This window comes from Centroberyx gerrardi, chromosome 23, assembly GCF_048128805.1.
Source record: "Centroberyx gerrardi isolate f3 chromosome 23, fCenGer3.hap1.cur.20231027, whole genome shotgun sequence".
Classification (NCBI taxonomy): domain Eukaryota; kingdom Metazoa; phylum Chordata; class Actinopteri; order Beryciformes; family Berycidae; genus Centroberyx; species Centroberyx gerrardi.
Window position 1 is genome coordinate 17,299,578 of NC_136019.1, and position 19,313 is coordinate 17,318,890.

A 19,313-nucleotide genomic window follows, 5' to 3' on the forward strand; every position below is an offset into this window, starting at 1 on the left:
TCGTGGCTTTTGCCCATTCACGCCAGGAAGTGGCATTGTTGATGGACCTAATGGGACAGATGCATTGTTAACAATTTGTGCTTTGATAGTGCAATTTTGTGTTGTTGTAAGAACAGAAAATGGTCTTTAGTTATAGTTAGTTAGTTTTAGTTTGGTAATTAGTTAAAAATGAGTCCGGTTTCACTGCCTAAGTGCATTTACTTTTCAAACTGGAAGTCTCCTGAGGCTGAAAAACTCAAATGCATTTTTTGCTGTGGGCAACATTTCTGCCTTTTTTTTCATATCCCCATACTCTCTAATCCACTGATATACTGTTTCTAATTTATTTCTGTATTTTATGTGCATAGTGTTATCATTATGTTCCTATTCCAAAATGCAAACAAAGTTGTAACTGGTTTTAACAAAGTATGTTTTATCATCATAACTTCTATTCTATTTAACTTCTATTTAACCAGGCAAAAAATAAAAATGCTTCCTTAATTACACTCACAGTCTGAAGAAATTGTTGCACTCTGAGAAGAGGTTACAAACAGACGTCTGTGCACACACGCACACCTGGAAGCCACCCAGTACAACCACAGTCCTCTACTGGTGGCCAGTGAGCGACTCCACTGAAGCAGTTTAAGATTAAGTGCCTTGCTTAAGGACAGTTTGTCAGCAGCAGGGAATGGCAGTGTGTTTCTTGTTCACTTCCCTGCCCATATTGCACCAGGAAATGAGTGACTTTGTTACACAATCAACATTGAGGAAATATGGGAATACGGGGCCACCATGAGGATGAGTGGACCATGAAGTTAGGAATTCATATTCTTTAATTGTTTTGATCATGTTGGTGTCCATCTGTGTCTTGACATTTACTTGTTTTCAATGGTTTTAAATGCACTAAGAAGGCATGTTTCATGGTTTTCTGCTACTACTTAATAAAACCTTGAATATGATTTGTTTCACACAATTTCTGTATGTGTGAAAGTATGTATGTATAAATATAGTAAATACAATAGAAAATAATAACAAAATGACCATACTTTTAAATGCTATGATTATTTATTGCTATGGAGAATGTTATTTTATAGAGAGTGGATGGCAGCTTTCACTCCTCAGAGGAAACACTAGAGGATTGTTTCATCATCCTCCAGATACAACGGAAGAAGGCAGGCACTCCCTTCTTCTTCTTCCGCTTTTTGTTTCCATCTGTGGAGAAAAAAGTACTGAGTATTAAGATGTTTTTATGGACCTCCACTGGTTCTGCATCACCAGTGGAGGACAGGCCACTGCTGCTTGTTACAGAACAGGCAGCAGTGGCTCGTCCTCTACTGGTGATGCAGAACCAGTGAGACTGTTGAACAGCCTGTCAAACATGGACAGCAAGAAGGTTTCTATCCTCCTCTGCTCTGCCATGAACATCTGAAGTCCTCCAATGTGACCTTTATGTGACAGGGAGAGAAAGAGAGAAGAAGAGTGAATCTGATTGACTCCTACAGTGGAACTGGTCCAACACAGAACATGGAGGATTTTGTCCTCACCGTTCTACTGAACAGCAGTGAGACAGTGGAGCCTCGCTGCAGTCCAGGCCTGAGCACCTCACTGACTGGTTAGTCTCAACATGAATATAATGCAGCTGATAGCAGATTCATTTAGAACTTGATACAAATGCACAACATTTTGAAAAGATAGATAAACTCCTTAATATGTTTAAAGGTTCCAGAAAATAGCAGAGAAGGCAGAGGCGAGAAAGCTCCTTATAGCTGAACTGGTAAATACAACATAGTTCATCTTCAACCCAACACATATTTACATGTTCAGTGTACGTTCATGTTAATGCAGTATGTCAGTTTCCTGTCAGTTCAACAATCAAAGAAATGAACAGTTTGACTCATCTTCCAGGAAGCATCTTCCTACCAGCAGCAGGTCTTCATGTTTCCAACAGATATATGAGGAGGAACTTCCTCCTGCTGCTTCAGGAGCACAAACTGCCTCGTGAGCTTCTTCTGCAAAACAGATTTACTGTTCAGTTTGAATCAGTTAACAGGACAGCATCTAATGCTCATGTGTTACTTCAATATGAACAATGCATCTTTACTCTCCTTGGTAGAAATTATTCTCCTTCTCAGACAAAGAGGACGGACTCATGAGTTGGACTTGTTGAAGAATGAACTGTGTCCATGACTGACAGACTCCTGGTCAAACTCCTGGAGAAAAGCAGGACACATTCAGTTCATGAGAGTTAGATACCATCACTGAAAACTACAGATTTCAATTCACACCTACCTGACTGTGAAGGACTGATCCAAAGTTCTGTCACTCAGGTTCACAGTGTGTGGAACCAATATGACATCATCATTGTGATGTGTGATGTTCCTGTCACCATGGGCAATACTGACATTTAGAGTTATTATTGACTCACAAAATCTTTATTTAAGGTATATACATTTTATAAGTGGAAAGACAACCAAGATTTGCACAGAAGTACAATCTGAGTTTTATTCATAAGCATCAAATCCTTTGGCTTTCCTTGTACTTTTGCCAGAAAACTCCTGATTACAGTCACACATATAAAATGCAATGTACATGACTTTATCATTTCAGAAAAGATCCCTGAATATCTAACAATCCTTGCAGAGACACTGGTTTAACAAAATATCTTTCTGATGAATTATTTTTTGAACCCTCATTTGATAGTTGGAACAGTACACTTTTGAAAAATAGCAGGATACAACAAGAGGTGTACCTCTTGCTACAAGACCATTGTAGGCTGTATTTTTTATGCATCTGTTAAATGTAACTCACAGAATCATCTTTAACTGTACTGTTTTCAAATGAATTGCGATAACGACCATCTGACAATAAAAGACTGTCAACTTAATTGACACTCAAAATACTTTGTTATTACTGTTATTTTCTAAACTTTCTGGTACTGCTACTACTACTGCCACTGCTACTGCTGAAATTATTACTACTACAACTACTACTACCAATACTACTACTACTACTACTACTAATAACAATAAAGGTAAGTGCTGTAAAATAAAAGGAACCAGCTTTTCTCTGGGGGTTTATAACAGATAGGGTAGCTGATGAACAACAGTTGATGTGTGTTAGTAACACACATCAACATTGCCAAGGAGCAATCTGAAAAAAAAAAAAAAAACACATTATCACAGTGCCAAGATGAGTTTTCATTTCAACATTGAATGTTTATGTTCTTACACAGCAGTTTACCACATGACCACACTGGCTACAGGGTCATAAATCTGGTTTTGGTCGGTCAGTCGGTTGTGTGATTGCTGATCTGTTGGGACTGGGACAGTTGGGAGTTCAGTCTATTATGTGGAGACAGGATGGTGAGTTATAGGATCTGGACATACTGTATGGAACTGGGTCAGTGAGTAGAGTATATACTCACGCACACACACACACACACACACACACACATGCACGCACACACACACACTTGCTGGTGAACATAATGCAACACATATCAAGATGGAACAGATGGAAAGAAAATGGGAACAAAATTAAGAAAAAAGAAAAAAGAAAACAAACACTCACTCTCATAGAGTCTAATGACACTTTTTACACAACCTCACACAAGGGAAAGGATATTAAGAGATGAGAAAAGGTTATTTGCAGATGACACTGTTCTTATATCTTCTTGACAACTCTTATGAAAAGGATGCAAACCCATAGGCCTACTGAAATAAATCATGTAGACTTCAGAAGATGTTTAGAGATATGTAAATATATATTTAAATAGGCAAAATATGTAATTGCTTGTGAAATATGTTGAGCCGCCAAAACATTTTGGCATGTCTTTGCAGCTGTATGTTGTCAATAACTTTTAGGAGGAAAATTAATTTCCAGATTTCCAAAATATATTTGGAATGAATGTCATCTGCATACACAAATCCATTTCTTTGGCCTTTTTTTTTTCTAAACATTTTTATATTATATTACATGACATGACATTACATCATATTAGATTAGATTAGATTTTCATTTTTTTTTAAATGAAAAAAAAAAAGCATTATTATTATTAGTAGTAGGCCTAGTAGTGGTAGTAATTGTATTTATATATTATCTATTTATTTATGTATTTATTGGCAGTGTGGGGGGATAATGAGAGGATTCTTTTTTTTTAAATGAGAGAGAAAATGTTCTGCCGAAAGACAACCTGTTGCTTTGCTGAAAGCGGAGGGCAACATTTACCAGCAGCGACTCCCCCATGCAGAGAAACCTCCTGTAGTAACGCATGAGAGATACACACCCACCTCGCACATCAGCCACATCCTGAATGCCCATCCCCGACATAAGACCCCCGGTCCACAGCTCAGCCACTATCAGCGGCTTTTACTGCCTTATTTTGCTGCGTATCGACTGATTAACAAAGCGCAAACCTTCAGGAGCTTCACAGTGCGCAGAGAGGACACCGGGATAAATACGCTGTGTGCGGCTTGAACACGCGCACAGAGCATCCCTGCATCACTTATTATTTATTCCACTTAATTCAGAGAGAGTCTTGGACTTTTTTTTTTAAACGATGGCCAACACGGGGATTCAACTGCTGGGATTTTCCCTGTCGCTCATCGGTATTATTGGACTGATTATCGGGACTATTCTGCCACAGTGGAAGATGTCAGCTTACATCGGTGACAACATCATCACAGCGGTGGCCATGTACCAGGGACTGTGGATGTCATGTGCTTTCCAAAGTACCGGGCAGCTCCAGTGCAAAATCTACGACTCTATTCTGCAACTTGACAGTAAGTAGCCAACATTATAGGAATCACAGGGAATCCATAGGAAATCAAGGTATAGTTTAATTTCACTGTTATTCCACATTTATACAGTGAGAGAATGCACAAGGATGACTGTTTTGATTTTAGGTTTAACTCTCCTCACTGTGCTTTTCACCTCACCTACAATATAGACAGTTAATTATATTAAATAAAAATCATCACCAAATAGAAAAAAAATACATGAGATTTTACATGAGATAAAATCTTATTAAATGAAAAAGTTTGGGATCCTCTTCTCTCTAATGGCAAGCCAGTCATCCAGTCATCACTGTTAATATTGTTTTTTTGCGTCTTTTTTTTAGTGGCATACTCTTGGCCAGCAGTTGACACTCAATGTAATTAGGCATCATCCATTACACATGACTCACTTGACAGGTCATATCATCAAGGATATAATATAGGAGTGTTGGAGTGTGTGCCGTCTGTGTTCGCACAGTCTCTTATTTTATGACTTGGGTTCATCCACCTGCAGATCCACCTGGCCTACCCATGCCTGTATCTGGGTGAAACCTCAATGGGACACACTGTTGTCACTGATAAGGTTGCCACCTCGGGGTACAACCTGCTCATCAAGCCTTAATTACCCCCCACACTCTGCCCCTATACTATCACCAATTACACCCCATTGTATCCTGTTGCTACAGTGGGATATTGTGTTCTCTCTAAGGCTTTCTTTGATAGAGACTGCGGGAGATTCCAGGAGAGACGTTTGGAAGGAGCTGAAAAGATCCGTCTACAGTAAATTGTGATCCCCATTCCTCACAGCTTTCCTTAGCAACCTCACCCCCATCCCCTCACACCCTACACCTTGTCCCAGCCCCTTACACTGCCCAAGCACACACACTCACATAAATATACATACAGCCTACACACACCAGGGTGGCCAGGTTTTTAGAGACCATTCCATAACCAAAAGGTTCTATGCCCATGAACTAAAAATTTAATTAAAGCTGCACTAGGCAACTTTGCACTTTGGTGGCCCCAAGTGGCAGCAGGAGATAACTGTTTGAATACATGAAAGTTTGAAGGACTTCATTACCCAAAAATAATGTATTGTGAAGTCTGTAACTGCACTCCTTGGACCAAAATGTTTTCTTCTTAGTGGCTGGTAGGAGTGTAGAGTCCAGCTTTCTCTGTACAGAGCGCTCGTTGTTCACTGCTGTTTAGGTGAACGTTTTGTATTTCGCTCTTAAGTTTCAATTTGGCATTTCATGTGGGCAGAGAGGATTTCCTGCCGGTGATCCTACCCGACACCAGAATTTCATTTTGGCAAATAGGACAAATCTATGGCACCTCAATTAGGCGGGATGGAAGGCTCTGCTCTGTTGGAGCCCAAATTTCTGATTTAGACTTATAAGACGGGTGTATTTTTACATGAAATATCTTGCCTACTGCAGCTTTAAATTGAATGAAAAGTTCAGTGCCCATTTGGTTCGATGACTAGATTGGCTGAACAGACAAAGAAAAGAGCGCCACCTACAGAAACTCAAACTTCACCAACAGGAAATCCAAAGAAAAAGACGTCACAGTACTGTACAGGTACTGACAAGTGATCTCTGGGAAGTAGAGAGCACAAACACCACTGCAATGAGCGCTTAGCAACAAAGATGCTGATAAAAAAAAAAAAAAAAAATACCACTTTTACCACTTTAGCCGTTTCCAAACTTCATGGGTGGAGTGGCTGAAAGATTAGTCATGGTGACTCCACTGATAGAGCACACAGGAGTTTCATCCACCGACATCACCCACCTACACCGTGCACCGTTCAATTCTGAGAGAAATTAGACACAAGTGATATCAGTCATAATCAGCCATAACTCCCCCAGTTGTCCCTGACAGTGCCTGTTTTGCAGTGATAACTACAAGGTTTATCAAGGCTTCAGTGGTGTATCACATAGCTATGGGAGGTCTGGGGCAACAATAGCTGTAAACCTCTGATTACATTTCTAAACTTACAACTCGGCCATCTCTACAGAATATTTCAGTGCTTATTTTTACTGGGAACTGAACATCAGCGTATTAGCTAGCTAACCATACTATCTGGATAGCTAATTATCGCTGTCCTTTTGTACACACATCTGATTTGCAGCTAGCTAACGTATAGCGAAGCTCACAATAGTAGTGCCTGGTAGTAGCATTTGCTTTGTTAAATTAGCTTCCTGGCTAGTTAGCTAGCTAATACTGACAGCAACCAACAGATTGTTCAGGTTTAACTGAGCTGACTCTTCTCAAGCTAAAACTCAGTGTTTTGGAGTAGAGACTAAAGACTAAGAGTTTCCGGTAACCTACATTTGGAAACAAATCTACCGTATCAAACCATTTACTTTTACTTATAACATTATCAAGTTGACCTACACCCACACTACAGCTGTCTTTTTCAGGTATCTCTGTTTTTCAGTTGATATTCAGCCATTATTTGCACACAGTCAATTCTCCAACTGACCTCCATGATGGCGCCAGACTTGGTTGCTGGGAGTTTGTGACACAACTGTGAAGCCTCTATAGGAGGGTCAGCAGCTATAGTGGGGTTAGTGTGGTGAGATTCCAGAGCAGCATACTGTGTAGGTGACTTAGTGAATGAGCCCCCTTTGTCGTCCTGAAGAGTATAGGTTCCCCCCCTCTTTTCTCCTCCACCCTATTCCCTCCCATTCTTTACTATTTTGTACATCCTGCCCTCTCTCTCTCTCTCTCTCTGTCTCCATCCTCTTTTTGCTCTCCATCTCTCTCTACCCATCCCTCCTTCCCTCCCCTCGGCGCTGGAGGGTTTTGTTTGTTTGGGCAGGGCAGGGATGGCCTAGACTGGCACAGACTGGTTCGAGGTGGATAGAGGGGGAGAAACAAAGGGGGGGTTCACCCTGTGATAGGTTTATAGGGGGGGAGGGAGGGGGGGGGGGCTGACAGATGAGGATCCTGACAGTAGCCTTTCACCAGCCCTCTACCTCTCAAACAACAGCAGATGTGGGGGGGGTGGAGAGAGAAAGAGGGAGTGTGGTGTGTGTTTCTCTTTCTATTTGAGTGTGTGTGTGTGTGTGTGTGTGTGTGTGTGTGTGTATCCCATGGCTTCTCTTCCAGGAAAAGCGCACATTAAAGTATCCTGACAGGCTAATGTGAATGTAATTCACAACCTCTGGACACACACATAAAACCTCCCTGATAGGTCGAGGCCTGTTTGTTTGGGAGCCTTTCTTTATCGTTCGCCAGATTCACAGTTTGTATATGAGGATCTGGATTTTGTATCTTTGTATGTTTATGCAAAATGTTGTAGATTTTACTTTTGTAAACAGTCTCACAGTCTAGAAAACAAAAGGCCATCTATAAACCGACTCCTCTAACAGAGCCATCACCCGCTTCCTCTCCTTTTCTCACAATCTTTCTCTCTCTCTCTCTCTCACTCTTCATCTCTCTCTGTTTCCATCCCTCTTCCCTCCCCCAGGTTCCCTCCAAGCCACTCGCGCCCTGATGATAGTCGGCATCATCGTGTCCATCGCGGGGCTAGGCGTGGCCTGCATGGGAATGAAGTGCACCACCTGTGGAGGGAATGACAAAGTGCGCAAGTCCCGCATCGCCATGACCGGAGGCATCATCCTGCTGGTGGGAGGTGAGGATGGAAAAGATGAACCTTAATGTTGCATCCCATCTCTCCCTGTTGTGCCTGCTCCTGTGGTGCCTGGATGCCTGCAAGTGTGTCACTCCTCATGCCTGCAGACTCCCCGGTGTCTAATGAAAATTTTGTATCTTCAAAAAGCTCTTCAGATTTTCAGGAATTACCAAAAAAAGAACCTATTTTCAGATTGATAGCCATGCATTAGGGAAAAAATAAACTTAACTTAAAGTGGTGCTCATAAGGTTACATGGCAGCATAAGAGCATTATAAACAATAATAAACTTCATGTGCAAAAACCTAGGGGGCTCAGTACTTCATGGGACAACTGTATAGTTGATGACATAATTTTAATGTTATTTTCTGATGTTTAATGATTATAGAAAAGGTTATATATGCTTACAATCTCTAATCTTGAGTCTATGATTACAATGCACTTGATGTAAAGTGTTACCAAAATACATGGTTTTAAAGGGGCCTTTAAAGGACCATGCAAACTGTCCACTCAAAAAAAATAAAGTTGTGGGAAATGGATTTATGAGCAGTAATATATTTGCCACACGAGAAAAGATAGGTGAATATATCACTGTTGAGTCTGTCAGTTTATGCTGTGTGGTTCTACTGAAATCACTCAAGCACGTTCTGAACACTTATGGACCAGTTGAGTCTTTGCTGATCACATGACACAGCTACAGTATGGGACCTATACTGACTAGAAGACAAACAATACAGTCCTGGCTACATAATATTTCATCAAAACCGACCCAACATCTAAGTTCCTTAGATCTGAGAGTCTTCTGTACACCATATGTAGGAGGAAGTTTGATCCTCAGGCCAAAAACCCTTTCTCCCTTTCATCTGCTCAGGTCCTCCACAGGTCATCAGAGTGAATGAGGCCAGTATTGCTGGCACTGACTCTACCATAAGAGGTCTTACTGGCTCAGGAAGAGGACAAAAGCACTAAAAGCTAATTGTGCTGGAGTCAGTAGCTGCCCTAGTGACTATAAAAGGGATAAAAGCCTGTCTGCCCTGTCAGATTTTGATGATGTGCTGATGTACTGATTGATCTTTGGTGTTGTCTCTTCCGCCCCTCAGGCCTGTGTGCGATCGTAGCGTGCTCCTGGTTTGCTCACAATGTCATCCGGGCTTTCTATAATCCTTATACTCCTGTCAACACCAAGTAAGTGAGCCCAAACCACATTATTCTCTTTCTTGACCATCCTGTTTCCCTTTCTTCGCCAGATATTTTAGGAGATTCCAATATGAGGAAGATCTAAATATAGATCACCATTGATCAGTGGTCCAGCAGTGAATTTCTTTCACTTTATTAAGTGTTCCAGTTTGATGTTAATGTGTCCATTGAACACGGGTAGGTTCTCTACAAAACCCTGTTCAGTCAATTGCCAATTGATTTAACACCATAGCCACCATGGCTGAACAGACAAAGAAACAGAAAGCCATGGCAATGAAACTAACGGAGATAAAGACTTGATTCCAAATCCTGTGGGTATTTTTGCAGGGTCAAGAAATCAACTTAAGTCATAGGAATGATGTTTTTGGGTGTAACAGCAAGTTGGAGAATTGTTCAGCGGTGAGGGAGAATTATGCCAACGCTTAATCCCAAATGAATCCCAAATCTTACCTCTCCTTTGTGAATGAACTGGTCAAGCAGGTTTAATGTCCTCTTGTCTCTCCCAGGTTCGAGTTTGGCGCTGCTATCTTCATCGCGTGGGGCGGCTCTCTCCTGGACGTCCTGGGCGGGGCCATGTTGGCGGCTTCCTGTCCCCGGAAGAAGCAGGTGTCCAAGTACCCATCCATGGCCGCCGCCCGCTCTGGCCCTCCCAGCAGCACCAAGGAATATGTGTGAGAGAGCGCCGCCTGCTGCTCGGGACTCCCAACTGAAGCGGACGAAGAACGTTCTCCCCTTGTTAGAGCATGAATGACTTGTAAAATTGAAGTTGTGAATCATAGACAGAGGCAAAGAATTACTGAAAGGGGATTTTCTTTGTTGTTTTTTTTCCAGATAGCCCTTTGAGACCCCATGATTATCATGCAGTACTCAATTGTTTCTTGAATGATGTCTCTCACCCCGTCCAAACATTCCACAGTTGTTTACAAGTAGTCTTCGCAAATACATTATAATTGGATCCCTTGAGTTAATGGACAGGCCCTTAGGGTGTAACCTTTTGAATTGGAGCCACAATGGTGGATTATGGCCAGCACTTGCACCTCCGTGTTAAAACCAGCATCTATTAGCGTTTCCCATGTAATTGAAAGTAATCAATTCCAGTTTGGTGCTTAGGATCGTCTTGCGGCCGACTCAGGGGTTCTGAACCACAGAGAGGGACTCGTAGAGTATCAATATGGTGTTTTATATTAACGGTGCGTGGTTCTAAAATAGACCTTACGATAAGCTGGGTGCGACTTTACACACAGGGCTGACTGTATACGGTGACTGTATCACACAGGCCTTTTACTACACCACTCACAACAGGGCTTGGAGTTCTTCATACCAGTCTGTTACAAACTCTGCTCAGATATGAAATACTTTTTAATGTAGTCACCATGCCATTACCGCTATCGTAGATTCAACACCAGCCACACTACGAGATACACTTCAAAAACTGCCTTTATTTATGTTGTTGTAGTTAGGATGAAGCTTTTGTCCCTGTATAGATTAGCAGAAGTGGCCCGGTTCTAGCTTGGAGGGATTTGATGTTTTATGAAGTCATATTTTTATTAAGTCATATACAGAAAATGAGATGTTTTATGCTCTGAACAGTGTCTGCGATGTTTTTAAATGTCATAGTTGTATGTTTTATACACTTTGCACATCTGCTGATTTATGATGAAATGACCTTTTTTGACTGCACAACTGTTGCAAGACATTTTTTAACATGTTTCCCATTCTCCGACAATACTTATAATAAACACATTGCAACATTGTTCACTGTGTGGTGCTCACAGTAGCTGATGAAAGCCGTTATTTGAAAATAAGAGATACATCAAATCCAAAGTTTCCACAAAGAGTCATCTTTTATTTCCCAAGATGCATTATGAAAAGTCTACCATTTCCATGCAAATGGTAACGCCACAACCCAAACAACAATCTTTGAGTCAGAGAATGAGCTGTGAAATGCAGTGCTTCCGTGACGGAAAAATGACCAAAGTCAACTAGTAACAATTTCGCAGCCAACAAAAAAATAAACAAAAAAAAAATGACATCATCATCATGAGCCTTTGTGTATGATAATGCCACACTCCTAGGTCCACTGCAATCTTCAAAAAGCCAAAATGATCCAGAAAAAACACGAGAGTAAAAGACCATCTCGGCAGTGAGACCTAATTCTAGGCTGTCATTTGTTTTGAACATCTCATACTGCTGTCTCTTGTAAAGCTGAGGTTGACATCGTCTTTAAATAGTCCGCCTGAATCAGAAGCATCTCGGCGCACTTCAAGAAGTTGGATTACTCAGTTTGCCAGAGAACTAAAAATGAACATGAGAAAACAAGCAATGTTTATAATGAGAAATCGTCCAACTTTGATGATCTGATACCCATCGAATCCGGTATCAAACTTTACTTTGGCAAATTATTCAAAACATCTACAATCATTCACTTCTGTTTCACAGTCTGTCTGGCGAACTGGGCAATCCTGCCTCTGGAGAAAAAAAAAACCCCTGCAGAAATCTGTTGTTTATAATGACGCTATACTGCTGAGTCTGCCGCTCAAGCCGCCGATGAGGTCAAGGAAACGTTGAGTCTGCATGATCTAAAGAGCGAAACGATGCCGTGGTTTTAAATACTAGAGCGTAGCCCTTAATAACGGGATACCAGTTACATGTCTTGATGCTTCAACAGACTCCATGCATAGAATTCTGCAACATGTCACTGCACATAACAGGCATTCCCACAAAGTGCACCATCACTTTTTCGAAACATAATAAATCTCAATTATAGGTGGACTGAAACAATATCCATTCAGAAACAAGTAAAAAACAAGTATAGAAGCCATAATAACACGCAAAAGTGTTTCTTTTCCTCCTCTTTTTAAAACAATAAATAATTAGCAGTAGTTTTCTTTTAGTAAATGTTTCCAAAATAGCGAGCATTCATCCACTGGATAATGGTACACCACTTGGTGTGAGAGTAGAGAATGATAGTCATTGCACAACCAAAGCTTAACATTTCACCTGTACTGTTACACATTAACAGGCGGCTGTTCCCTCGCACATCCATCCCATAGAGGATCAGTAACCTTCACCAAAAAAACAAAAAGGCTGGTGACAGGGTGCTTTTCATCTTTTTACGATTCACTCAGTGCAACTTTAGAAATGTAGCCCTTGTTTAAGAAGCTCCGAAGAATATACACACGCTCTCTTAAAGTCGCTCTCAAGTGCTGATAGTCTACTGCCTACCGAGGTATAGAGTAGAGGGCAATGCAGTACAATTCATTCACAGTCTGACCAAAGATAAGTTAAATAAACACTATGTACAAGCAAAGGTCTAGGCTTCAGCTGGCGGTAGGTTTGCCGCCTTTGTGCCACGTTCAGCCATCAGAAGCTTCGGTAGGTCACTTGAAATGATCAAGGCCAGATCTCTGATAGGGAGTTTGGCGCCCTGCGGGACTTTTTTTGGCACTTCCTGGTGGGAGTTTAGGAGATGGGCGAGAGGGAGACGGGACACTGCCCGTTGTTGTTCATGATGTCATCCAGATCCTCGTCCTCCAAGTCCACTGGGGAAGGAAAAGGTCAAAGGTCAGGAATTCTCTGTGAACTCCGGGGTCAAGAACATCAACATCGACAGGTGGTTTAAGTCTGTATTGATCAGTAAGAGTCATGACGGATCAGATCCCTTAAAATCAGCATCAGCTCTGAAAAAAGTACCATTAACAAATAGTGTCCCTACTTCAGAAGCTGGATTTGCTGATTATTATTATAATTAGATGATACTGAACTTAATTGTGTACAGCTTTACTGAAACTTAGGCCTGCAACTATTGATTACTTTCATTTTTGGAAAATCTATTGAATCTTACATCAAATATACAAATAATCTTCAACATTTCAGTATGACAAAACTTACTGAAAAACCCAAATTGTCACTTTTTTGAAGAATGCACAAAAGTTCTATACAGTATAATCTGTCAACTAAGTGTGATAGCCCAATAAACCAAAACTACTGAGTTTTCCAAAATGTTACAAAAATATAAATAAAATACATATTTAGAATGAATTTAATTGTATTTTGAATGCAGGTTCAGTGTGTTATGTGGTCTAGGCCACTGTTCTTATCATCAATTTAATACAACCATAGAGGTCATTGATCACCCATGTAGGTGAATACAATGATTATTCAAAAATGGAAATAGTTTTTTGATCAGTCATTGTTTTACAATGTATCAAATATTCACTACAGCCCTACTAACCTTGCATGTGAAAAATGGGGTTACATGGATTCAGCAATTACTATAGGCATGGCAGACTTTCCTAGGTCAGGGGTTCTCAAATGTTTTTGGCAACAGACCCCTTATTTCATAAGATTTTGCCCCAGGACCTCCATATGGCAAGATTGTTGTTGTTGTTGAATTAATATTGAATTGTATAGCTGTATTAACTGTACGTGGAGAGATAATAGTGGTGAGATTGCAATTTATGATTAGAATAGTCACTCTTATACATTCTCTAATTGTGTAATATCTAGTAAATTGCATTAGAGAGAGTATAAACTACAGTAGTCCTCATTTTGCTGGGAGACCCTCTGGAGCCCCCCCCTTGAGGACCCCGAGTGGTCCTGGGTCACCAGTTTGTGAACCCTAGAGGTAGGCAACCCACTCCCTTCACTCACCTTTCTTGGTCCGGCCGATCTGGCCGAGCTTGGGTGCCCTCTGGCCGAGTCTCTGGGGGTTGGCCCCGCCGCCGTGGCCGTTCACCTGGGGGTGTCCCGGGTTGTACTGGCCGGCCGGCCCGGGCTGCCGGGGCGGCCCGCTGGGGGGGATCAGCTCGGGAATACCTGAAGCTCCGTACATCTCTGCTGCAGCCGCTAGAGGCGCTTTTCTCCTAAATGCCCACTAGATGTCCGCACAACCCAACCTTTCTCTCACGCTGGAACGGCTCCTCACTTCCGCAATGGCATTCAACAATGAATGTATGGTGAACCGACGAGAAAACGCTGTAAATAAAAAACAGATAACATCCCCGCTGCCTGTGAATGAAAGTAAACACATCGGTCCAAAACAACAACCATGCGTCAAAGAGAGGTCAGCTTTTTTTTTTGGCGAGTGCGCACAAACACTTCTCCGCTGTTTACACGCTGAAATAAGCGATGAGCTCGTTATGTGTTTTCCACAGTAATCCAACTAACAGGTGTAGGAAATAGCTTCCTGAGCATTACAATAGCCGAGCAGCACAATAACGTGTCTCCCGTTTGATCTACTCACTACAGTAAACTATCCGCTTTTCCGCTCGGTTCTAAAATTAAACAGGCCTAACAGATCGCTTATTCTATAATCCTCTATAAACATTCGCAAATGTTGTAAACACTGTCTTACCTCTCCGGTGCCGACGCCGCAGTATAGAGGGCTAAATCCGGTAAAAGTGGCTCCTGAGAACGGTGTTGTTGTTTATCAGAGCTCTCTCTCTCTTGGCACAACACCGAGGAAGCGTCGATTTAAAGGGGCCTCTCGTCGTTTTCTCGGCCTTGGGGATTTCCTCGTATTGTGTCTTGACTCACAGCGGCATCTGGACGTCACCGTGCGGTTGATACAAGCGACAGTAATGACACTGAGTAATGGATTAGAGAGCGGAGGTGTGCCAAAGCTCCGAGGGCGCAGTGCGTAATTACGCACCTTCAATAACAAGAGTGACTCAGCCGCCAACCAATGATGGATACAAACACCGCTCGACAGTCCCCGTGCATACCACATGTAATGCCTGCTGTCAGTTCACTAAACAATAAGGCGTGGCAAAGTCCATGCGTCGTCATTTGCTATCAAAACTTCCACACCCGTTAATATCTACTACATTACTGGGGACAAAGTGGATCAATGACTCATGATTGACTGGATATTATTATTTGGTCAGATTATTAGACAAACTATCAGTTTAGAGGGAACAGTGGTCCTGAATGCTCCCCTCATGTGTTTTTATTAGATATATGGCTTCCAAATAGATTTCTGGTGATTTTGGCTTGTCTTTTGCCCTCTATTATGATGCTAAAATTAACCAAATGTATCACAATTAATCACATTTGGACTCATTTAGGCTGAGGTATAGGAGCGCTGCACCTTGCCGTACCCAGGTGACACCCATGCTTTCTGTGAGACTGAAGAGTGGTGACACTTTCAGCTAAATATACAGTACAGGCCTTCTATCACAACACTGCACCTCAACTGATTTACTGGTTTTAATGAATAGTATTCAGACTGAAATTATTGCAATACTGGAATTAATGTGTTATTCTCTAGATATTACATTAGAAGTATATTTGTTTTGGCCTATTTTTTGTATGTATCAAACATTAGTTGAACAGCTGTAATTTGCTGTGACTTGGTTCAGTGGCAAAATGCATTGGACATTCAACATTTCACTTTGCCAAGTGTAATGAATGAATCTAACTCATTCAAGTCAAGTCAAGTCAAGTTTATTTATATAGCCCTTTTTCACACAAATTTATGTCACAAAGGGCCTAACATACCATCATATACATGTCATATACCATACTACATCACTATATACTGTATATTGTATATATACTTTGTGTGTCTTGTGCTTTTAGTTAGTTTGTCCTATATCATTCTGTTCTATGGTTGATTCTGATGAAATACTGTAGACATAAAAGTAGAAATCCGTTTGTGTATGTGTGTTGGTATGTGTCTGTATGTCTGTTTACGTGTGTGTGTGTGTGTGTGTGTGTGTGTGTGTGTGTGTGTGTGTTATCTCCATCCTCATCACATATCGGGGATGAATCCAAGCACAGTTGAGGGATCATCCAAAAACCCCCAGAGACTTGTCCAGACCAATCTGCCTGCAGATAAAACACTGCAGACCCATGTGGGTGAACTTGGATATTCTGAGCTGGTATATAACAGTCAGACTTTCTCTTCCCCTGTGGCACTACTCGAATGCACTGCTGTGAACAGACCAAACACAATATAACTCTGTTGAAAGCTGCCATCATGTCCAGGATCATATGTGTGACTCTCCTGTTCATCATTCTGGCTCACATCTGCTGCGACAACACAGGTAAATACCGAGCCCAGAACACTGTATTTTCCATTTTTCTGCATAGATGATAAAGCAAGGAGGGCATCTCATGATGTAAGATGCACTCGCCTACATTGTCAGAGTAAATCACTTACTCTGCTTGTAAAATATACACTAGTTCTGTGAGGCACCACTGTCTGGTGTTCAATTTCCATTGTCAGTAGGTGAATTATATCTCACAGGAAATGTTAGAAGTGGTTGATCGGTAACGTATTATTGTTCCACATAAATGATTTGTTGGAATCTGTCTTTTTCCACTGTGTTCAGTCTCATCTGCCGCATTGCGTGGTGTGACCAAAGAGCACATCCGCAACTGCTTGTGCAAAGGTGAGCATTGCATGTATCCGCTGGTCAGAGGTGGAATGATCTTTCCTAGTTTAGGGGCTTTTTGGTTGGAAATATGCAGCGATGTAGCGGTAAATAAAGAGGTGGTTACACAATGACCTCCAGTCAGTGATTATTATAATGGAAACAAGGCACCAATATAAACAAATACCAATTATATTTTCAGAAAGGCTTAAATTTAAGCTTTTATTCTTGATCAGCTTTTATAACTTAGATCACTTTGATACTACTTACTAAGTTGTATCTTCTCTCCCAACTGTCACTGTCCTCTATATGTCGTCAAGTAAATCAAAATAATCATAAAAAGTGGTTATGATATGTGAGTTTCAGTGGTGTGAATGTCAGTGACCACCCCTGCTCTCATTTCAGTTCTTCCCAATGGGAGAAAAAAGTGTCACCACCCACCGTTTCCTGGAAACCCTGCAGAGCTGCAGGGCCTGATCGAGTGCTTCTGCAGCAAAAGAAATCAACGCAGTGAGTGAATTGAAATTCTGTGTGTGTGTGTGTGTGTGTGTGTGTGAGAGAGAGAGAGAGATTCTATTTACTGTCTCAATATTGAGTTAAGCTTTTCAATGTTTTGCCATTGATTTCTTTCTGTCAATTTGTCTGCAGAGTTTGTGGAGTGTCAGCCAGGCAGCCGGTCGGGTCATCGTGGCTATCGTGGTATTCCAATCCCACTGGCATGAGTGATCTGGGCTGTGAACAGAGATGAGGAGTGAAGAAGACTTCTATTTCTAAAACATCACACCGCGCCACATCTCATCACATCACACTACATCACACCACACCACACCACACCACATCACACCACATCACATCACAGACATCACATCTCACGACAAACATCACATTACAGACATAACGTCAAATCACAAATATCACACCACACCACATCACAGACATTACATCTCATCTCATCTCATCTCATCTCATCTCATCTCATCACACCACACCACACCACACCACACCACATCACATCACAAACATTACATCACATTACAAACATCACATCACATCACATCACATCACAAACATTACATCACATTACATCACATTACAAACATCACATCACATCACATTATAAACATTACATCACATTACAAACATCACATCACATCACAAACATTACATCACATTACAGACATTACATCACATCACATTACAAACATCACATCACATCACATCACATCACATCACATCACATCACATTACATTACATCACATCACATTACAAACATCACATCACATCACATCACATCACAAACATTACATCACATTACATCACATTACAAACATCACATCACATCACATTATAAACATTACATCACATTACAAACATCACATCACATCACAAACATTACATCACATTACAGACATTACATCACATCACATTACAAACATCACATCACATCACATCACATCACATCACATCACATCACATCACATTACATTACATCACATCACATTACATCACATCACAAACATCACATCACAAACATTACATCACATTACAAACATTGCATCACATCACAAACATTACATTACATTACATTACATTACATTACATTACATTACATTACATCACTTCACAAACATTACATGACATCACATCTCATCACAAACATCACATCACAATTATCACAAACAACATCAAATCACAAATATCTCATCATGTCACAAACATCACATTTCATCTCATCACAAACATCAGAAACATCACTTCTCATCACAAACAACAGAAACATCTCATCACATCACAAACATCACATCACATCACAGCACATCATAACATCTCATCACACCATCCTTGTAATCTAGATTATTGAGACTTTTCACACATTATCAATAAAGATTTCTCTCAGACAGTTCATCTTGCTTCTTTCTTTGTGTTCAGTTTGAATGCATTTGTTCCATCTTTGTTCCATCCATTTCTTTGATCCGCCCATATGACAGGATACGGCAAGATGTAATAATAATAATAATAATTATAATGATAATAACTTTATTTATATAGCACCTTTAAAAACAGAGTTTACAAAGTGCTTTGACAGTCAAAATAAAAGCAGAATTTGAATTTAAAAAGCAATGAAACAATAATAAACAGGGATTAAATCCAGTTAGGAGGACCGAGGTGGAGCAGCATTCAAGTAAATAGTGGGATAACTGTAAGATGAAAACCCAAATAAACAGTAAGGATAAAATGAAATAAAAGTAAGATAAAATTAAGATAAAAAGATAAAAGACGATAAAAGACGATAAGACGATAAAAGACGATAAAAAGATAAAAACATAAAAAGACAACATCACAT

At 40.8% G+C, this 19,313-nt stretch overlaps 3 protein-coding genes across 4 annotated transcripts; 2 read left to right on the forward strand and 1 right to left on the reverse strand.

Moving 5' to 3' along the window:
• The first annotated feature begins 4,537 nt into the window (after positions 1–4,537).
• On the forward strand, positions 4,538–11,181 carry cldn7a (claudin 7a). Its single transcript, XM_071897616.2, has 4 exons — positions 4,538–4,760; positions 8,230–8,394; positions 9,493–9,577; positions 10,096–11,181. The coding sequence occupies exons 1-4, from the start codon at positions 4,538–4,540 to the stop codon at positions 10,262–10,264; spliced, it is 642 nt and encodes a 213-aa protein (XP_071753717.1). The 3' UTR covers positions 10,265–11,181.
• A 233-nt stretch (positions 11,182–11,414) lies between these two features.
• On the reverse strand, positions 11,415–15,245 carry LOC139910348 (uncharacterized). Of its 2 annotated transcripts, none has more exons than XM_071897614.2 (3): positions 14,946–15,245; positions 14,243–14,566; positions 11,415–13,131 (listed from the first exon to the last, which is right to left on the reverse strand). In XM_071897614.2, the coding sequence occupies exons 2-3, from the start codon at positions 14,421–14,423 to the stop codon at positions 13,052–13,054; spliced, it is 261 nt and encodes an 86-aa protein (XP_071753715.1). In that variant the 5' UTR covers positions 14,424–14,566; positions 14,946–15,245; the 3' UTR covers positions 11,415–13,051. The 2 variants fall into 2 exon arrangements, with proteins under 2 accessions (XP_071753715.1, XP_071753716.1); XM_071897615.2 differs by having other exon boundaries at positions 14,243–14,599.
• A 1,234-nt stretch (positions 15,246–16,479) lies between these two features.
• LOC144537867 (uncharacterized) lies at positions 16,480–18,872 on the forward strand. Its single transcript, XM_078281727.1, has 4 exons — positions 16,480–16,638; positions 16,927–16,986; positions 17,374–17,478; positions 17,617–18,872. Exons 1-4 carry the CDS (start codon positions 16,518–16,520, stop codon positions 17,688–17,690), a joined length of 360 nt encoding a protein of 119 aa, XP_078137853.1. The 5' UTR covers positions 16,480–16,517; the 3' UTR covers positions 17,691–18,872.
• Positions 18,873–19,313: the final 441 nt, after the last annotated feature.

What these genes read in the sequence shown, in the direction of transcription:
- cldn7a (XM_071897616.2), top strand. Translation starts at nt 4,538, where the DNA reads ATGGCCAACACGGGGATTCAACTGCTGGGATTTTCCCTGTCGCTCATC. An exon ending in CATCATCCTGCTGGTGGGAG is followed by an intron (nt 8,395 to 9,492) that starts GTGAGGATGGAA and finishes TCCGCCCCTCAG; the next exon opens with GCCTGTGTGCGATCGTAGCG. An exon ending in TATACTCCTGTCAACACCAA is followed by an intron (nt 9,578 to 10,095) that starts GTAAGTGAGCCC and finishes TGTCTCTCCCAG; the next exon opens with GTTCGAGTTTGGCGCTGCTA.
- LOC139910348 (XM_071897614.2), bottom strand. Translation starts at nt 14,423, where the DNA reads ATGTACGGAGCTTCAGGTATTCCCGAGCTGATCCCCCCCAGCGGGCCG. An exon ending in GATCGGCCGGACCAAGAAAG is followed by an intron (nt 13,132 to 14,242) that starts GTGAGTGAAGGG and finishes TTCCTTCCCCAG; the next exon opens with TGGACTTGGAGGACGAGGAT.
- LOC144537867 (XM_078281727.1), top strand. Translation starts at nt 16,518, where the DNA reads ATGCACTGCTGTGAACAGACCAAACACAATATAACTCTGTTGAAAGCT. An exon ending in CATCTGCTGCGACAACACAG is followed by an intron (nt 16,639 to 16,926) that starts GTAAATACCGAG and finishes CACTGTGTTCAG; the next exon opens with TCTCATCTGCCGCATTGCGT. An exon ending in CAGCAAAAGAAATCAACGCA is followed by an intron (nt 17,479 to 17,616) that starts GTGAGTGAATTG and finishes ATTTGTCTGCAG; the next exon opens with AGTTTGTGGAGTGTCAGCCA.